Source organism: Melanostigma gelatinosum, assembly GCF_949748355.1.
Source record: "Melanostigma gelatinosum genome assembly, chromosome: 24".
NCBI classification, from domain to species: domain Eukaryota; kingdom Metazoa; phylum Chordata; class Actinopteri; order Perciformes; family Zoarcidae; genus Melanostigma; species Melanostigma gelatinosum.
In genome coordinates, this window is record NC_136657.1 from 4,731,599 (window position 1) to 4,737,598 (window position 6,000).

The following is a 6,000-nucleotide window of genomic DNA, read 5'->3' on the forward strand; positions in this document are numbered from 1 at the left end:
AGCTCCCTCACCGCCGCCTGCAGCTGCCACCCTGACACCGCCTGCAGCCCGTCAGGTCGTCGCCATGGAGGAACAGGAGGAGTTGCCCGGTCCAGCCTTCCTCCCTCCCCCACCACCTGCTGGCAGTGCTGAGGTGAGGCTGTCTGTCAAACATATGAGACCTCAGGTGTCCCTGCTGCCCTCCCTCATGAAGTGCTGTCCTCAGATATTGAAATGTCTTGTGTGTGTTGTCGTCTCACCAGTTGCTGCCTGGGTCCTGGCGGGCAGCTCTCACTGTCGAGCAGCAGCAGTGGATCGGTCTAGCGCTGTTTACCAGGGACAGCTTGGGGAGGTCTCGGCTCGTCAGTGAGCTGAATCTCTGGTGGTCCCCCCCCCCAATCCCGGCCGGTCTACAACCAGCCTCCCGCATCCCCCGACCCCTTCTTTGCAGGCCGGCTGTCCTCTGTTCAGGTGGGACAAGGACAGCCTTCCCCTTCAATGTCCCCGATGAGCAGCAACGACCCTCATCGGGTGGCCCCCCTCCTCCTCCTCCTCCTCCTCCTCCTCCTCCTCCTCCTCCTCCTCCTCCTCCTCCTCCTCCTCCTCCTCCTCCTCCTCCTCCTCCTCCAGATGGGGAGCAGCCCGGCCCGTCCTCCATTGGCCTTCCCCCTCCTCCTCCTCCTCCTCCTCCTCCACCCCCAACGCTCCCGGGTGTCTTCCGCGCTCTTGTCCCTGCCGGTCACCCTCCTCTTCCTGGACCACGCATGCCCAGGTCCACGGCATATAGGAAGAGGAAGGCGGCCGAGGCTGCTGCAGCAGGGCAGGGGCCGCTGCCCAAACCACGCCGGACACAGTACACTTGCACAAAGTGTGGCCAGCCGAAAATACTGGCTACAGGACACACTCGTTGTTTTGGTGTCGCGTACTGTGCGTCTGTCGGCAACAAAACTCTGGAGGAGTGGAAGGAGGAAATGTACAAGAAACACAAGGGGGGGCCATGAGGGAGACTGTTCTGTTGAGGGAGACTGTTCTGTTCTGTTTTTCTTTATTTATTCCTCCCTCACAAGAAACACAAGGGGGGGCCATGAGGGAGACTGTTCTGTTCTGTTGACAGAGACTGTTCTGTTCTGTTGAGGGAGACTGTTCTGTTCTGTTTTTCTTTATTTATTCCTCCCTCCATTTTGAATTTGTAAATAAAAGTATGTAATCTGCACTTTGTTTGTTTGGAAGCTTTATTATTTCTGATTGTAAAACTGGTTTAAAAACCAGCCAGCTTTACACATTAGGATAGAAATATGAGACACATACACACACATATATTATATATGTTTACGCAATGTGCTGCTGATACACTTAGGGGTCGAAGTGGTCAAATAATGAACAATAAACAAACAATTAGAAACTGTGTTAACAGACATGTTTGAATGAGCAGAATGATCCCAAGAACACAAGATGTCATTAGAACTTTTTAATATATGAGCAGCTTGTTCAATGCTGTCTGTTGAGGACAGACAAGGAAGACAAGGACAGATGTTATGACGTTACACAGCTACTTTATTACTAGTCGACCTACTAAGCACTGTTACAACTATTTATTATTAATAATCTACTTATAAGAACACAAGATGTCATTAGAACTTTTTAATATGAGCAGCTTGTTCAATGCTGTGTCTGTTGAGGAGAGGAGAGACAAGACAAGGACAGATGTTATGACATTACACAGCTACTTTATTACTATTCTGTTGAGGAGAGACAAGGAAGACAAGGACAGATGTTATGACATTACACAGCTACTTTATTACTAGTCGACCTACTAAGCACTGTTCCAACTATTTATTATTAATAATCTACTTATAAGAACACAAGATGTCATTAGAACTTTTTAATATATGAGCAGCTTGTTCAATGCTGTGTCTGTTGAGGAGAGGAGAGACAAGACAAGGACAGATGTTATGACGTTACACAGCTACTTTATTACTAGTCTACCTACTAAGCACTGTTACAACTATTTATTATTAATAATCTACTTATTGCTGACCATGCCAACTATTTCGTAACTTTTTAACACTTTGCCGTTGGCAGGGATCGAACCGCAAACCTTCTGCATCCCAGCAGACGCGCAGATGCCAGCAGACGCGCAGATGCCAGCAGACGCGCAGATGCCAGCAGACGCGCAGATGCCAGCAGACGCGCAGATGCCAGCAGATGCGCAGGGGGGGCTCGCGTGCCCTCCCTTTCTCCACAGAGAAGAATGGGCAACATCCTCGGCCCCCCTGCGCATCTGCGCATCTGGTGGGATGCAGAAGGTTGGCGGTTCGATCCCTGCCAACGGCAAAGTGATGAAATAGTTGGCATGGTCAGCAATAAGTAGATTATTAATAATAAATAGTTGTAACAGTGCTTAGTAGGTCGACTAGTAATAAAGTAGCTGTGTAACGTCATACCATCTGTCCTTGTCTTCCTTGTCTGTCCTCAACAGACACAGCATTGAACAAGCTGCTCATATATTAAAAAGTTCTAATGACATCTTGTGTTCTTGGGATCATTCTGCTCATTCAAACATGTTGTCTGTTAACACAGTTTCTAATTTATTGTTCATTATTTGACCACTTCGACCCCTAAGTGTATCAGCAGCACATTGCGTAAACACATATAATATATATGTGTGTGTATGTGTCTCATATTTCTATCCTAATGTGTAAAGCTGGCTGGTTTTTAAACCAGTTTTACAATCAGAAATAATAAAGCTTCCAAACAAACAAAGTGCAGATTACATACTTTTATTTACAAATTCAAAATGATGGGAGGAATAAATAAAGAAAAACAGAACAGAACAGTCTCCCTCATGGCCCCCCCTTGTGTTTCTTGTTCATGTCCTCCTTCCACTCCTCCACAGTTTTGTTGCCGACAGACGCACAGTACGCGACACCAAAACGAGTGTGTCCTGTAGCCAGTGTTTTCGGCTGGCCACACTTTGTGCACGTGTACTGTGTCGTCGGCCGACGGGGTTTGGGCAGCGGCTCCTGCCCTGCTGCAGCAGCCTCGGCCGCCTTCCTCTTCCTATATGCCGTGGACCTGGGCATGTGTGGTCCAGGAAGAGGAGGGTGACCGGCAGGGACAGGAGCGGGGAAGACACCCGGGAGCGTTGCGGGTGGAGGAGGAGGAGGGGGAAGGCCAATGGAGGACGGGCCGGGCTGCTCATCGGGGACATTGAAGGGGAAGGGCTGTCCTTGTCCCACCTGAACAGAGGACAGCCCTTTAGCTGGAGGGAGAGGGAGGACGGCAATAGCTGCTGCAGGGACGACGCCAGTTCCCTGTAGCAGCACATCCCTCTCTCTTTCCTTCTGCCGCCAAGAGAACCTGGGAGACAAACGCAGATTGTTCTTAGGCTCTTCATCAAATGATAAATCTCAGATTACAACCCATCAAAACTTTAAAGCTTCATGTTGAACACTTACCACTGGGTCAGGGTCCTCTGATTTAGCTCAAAGAGCTGGATCTCCGTCTGAGCCATCAGCCTCAGGCTGGCCAGCACTCCCTCTCTGATGGCCACGTAGTCCGTGAGGATGAGGGACCACCGAGTCCTCGCCAACCCACGGACCCGCGTAGCCACTGGGTGGAGCTGGCAGAGCCGGCTGCAAACTGCCTCGACCAGGCGACTGGCGCTGGGCCAGTTTGCAGGGCTGGAGTTCAGTCCGAGAAGGCAGCTGAAACAGTCATGGAGAGCAAAGTGTGGGTTGATATACAGCAGATATTTACAAGAGGATACATTCATATTTGAAAAAAATCGTACCGTTGGAGACTCTCCTTGCCAGGACAGGAGGTGTTCTTCCCCTTCGCTGCCTTGAACCGCCCCTTAGGTTGCCTCTCCCGGTATCTGGGAGGGTAGACAACTCGCTGTTTGTCCTGCTCTGGCAAGCGATTCCAGAGCAGGATGAGTCTGTCTACCCTACTGTCTGTAAGCCCCTGAAGGTTCCTTCCTTCCACCAGGGCCTGGGCCAGCTTCAGGACGTGCTGATACCCAGGCTGGTCATCAGGACCCTGTATATTCTCCTGAGAAGAAACAAGAAAGGAAGAGGAGGAGAAACGAGTCAGTAAGCACAGAGCGATGCGCTGTGAAATATGAAATATTCCATCGTCACTGTTATCATCATCGTCATCAGTATCGGTAGCGAACTTACCTCAGGGGCTTCAGGAGGGGCATCCTGGTCAGGGGAGGCTGGACCGGATGGCTCAGACGATGCGTCACCTGACCGGGCTGCTGCTGTGCTGGTGGATGGGGTATCGGCCTCGAAGATGGTGGGGTCCACATCTTCCACGATAGCCTCATCATCATCCTCCTCGAGCGACTCGATGGCGGCGTCAGCCTCGTCCGGAGTGTCAGGGTCCAAGCTGACGTCCTCAAGCACTCTGCCTGTCTGCTGGTACAGGTACTCTACCCCGATGAGCTCCCCTGTCATACAGCAAACGCATGTGCATTTAGTAATTGCTCTTTTTACTCTGAGTTATGATGTTGAAATAAAGTGTTTTCACATCACATACCTGTGTACTCAGCAGGCTTGGTGAAGTCCTTAACCATCTGAAGACCAAGCACTCTTTGGCTCTTCTGGTTAAGGACGTGCTTGAGGTGGCCACTGTAGGAGTACAGCGGTCCCAACTGTCCCTCAGCTGCAACCGGTGGTGGTGCAGCTGCTGCTGCGCGGTCCTCGTTCCACCGCACCAGTCCATCAACCAGGAACGCCTGGAAGTGCTTGGCACTGGCTCGTGTCCCTGAGGTTTTGGATCAAGCATGAATTAGCCTTTTTATGAAATGTGAAAACAGAATATATTTTGTCACAAGCTGTGAGACACATGCGAGTACCTGGGATGAACCGGTTAAGGTGGCGGTGGAAGGACTCCAAAGATGTGGAGCTCCTCGCGCAGCGATAAACCGGCAGGATGACTCCGCCTTTGGTCAGCCTGCCGGTCTCGGTGTACAGCAGCACACCTGGTGGGTCCTGAATGCAGCTGAGGTGGGTCTTCTGTGTACTCCAAATGTCCTCGATGCGGCGGGCGTCCAGCAACGGGATGTCCAGGGTGTCGCGTCCTGCTGGTCCACCGAAGGTGTCGAGGAGCTCCTGGATGAGGATTGCCGATTCCTCGGGCCCACGTGTCCTCCGGCGACAGTGGAGCCTCCACTCCTCTCTGGAGATCCTCCGGATCACCGCGGCGTCAGTCAGGCCAACCATTCCGTGCTTCCCCTCCAGCTGGGACCGCTTAGCCTCAGTTAGACGGCGGGCATCATCGGGATCGACCTCGAAGATGCAGTGAGACAGCTGCCTCATGAACGTGGGGTAAAGCTCGTGGCTCTCAGTGGTGACACCTGATGCAAAGCGTCGCATCAGGTGCCAGATGTCCAGTCTCACCACAAGCTTTTCCCACTCCTGTGAAAGAAGAAACATAATGTGGTTTAATCTTCTCCTAAACTGTACTCTTATATTACTGATTCAGTATTTGTATTAACAGTCTCAGTTTCACACCTGAAACAAGGCAGCTGTCTTCGACACGCCGTTCTTGTTGCAGCAGTCGCGGTCCATGTAGATCAGCCGGGGGGGGGGGGGGGGGTACCCCGGCGAGTCGGTACCGCCTCATCAATCCGGCCGCCATCGTGGACAGGCCCTCGGCGCTCTCGGAGCAGGTGAGGATGCTGATGAGGACCTGCCCGTGCTCATTACCGACATTGGTAACCCAGGCGGCCGTGTCAGAGGCGGTACCTGCGAGCTTCTTCGTCACCTGGAGAAAGAGAGATTAGAAATGTTAATGCGAGAGCATAAACACACAGCTGTGGTGTCAAAGCAGCTGGTAGAAAATATGAAACTGTGACAAACTTTACTCGCCTTCTTGGTGGAATCCATCTTCAAGATGGATCCGAAGGTGGACGTGATCCTGGCCTTGTACTCGTCCAGCCGCGTCAGCACATCGTAGCCGTAAACGGTCAGCAGCCAGACGGGGGACGGCACGGGGGGCATCTGGGGGGGTGGT

The 6,000-nt window shown here is 51.9% G+C and overlaps 2 protein-coding genes across 2 annotated transcripts in view; both read right to left on the bottom strand.

The window, feature by feature from the left end:
- LOC306797174 (uncharacterized protein) overlaps positions 1-373 on the bottom strand; it is a 30,510-nt gene extending 30,137 nt beyond the window's left edge. Inside the window, exon 1 of the mRNA XM_079296390.1 lies at positions 240-373. The gene's annotated coding sequence lies outside the window, so the exon portion shown is untranslated. The remainder of the gene's footprint in view (positions 1-239) is intronic.
- Positions 374-2,822: 2,449 nt separating this feature from the next.
- On the bottom strand, positions 2,823-5,576 carry LOC306797469 (uncharacterized protein; the record flags this gene model as incomplete). The annotated part of the gene is made up of 7 exons (XM_079296835.1): positions 5,499-5,576; positions 4,841-5,402; positions 4,522-4,749; positions 4,161-4,432; positions 3,773-4,032; positions 3,438-3,686; positions 2,823-3,339 (listed from the first exon to the last, which is right to left on the bottom strand). Exons 1-7 carry the CDS (start codon positions 5,553-5,555, stop codon positions 2,823-2,825), a joined length of 2,145 nt encoding a protein of 714 aa, XP_079152961.1. The 5' UTR covers positions 5,556-5,576.
- Positions 5,577-6,000: the final 424 nt, after the last annotated feature.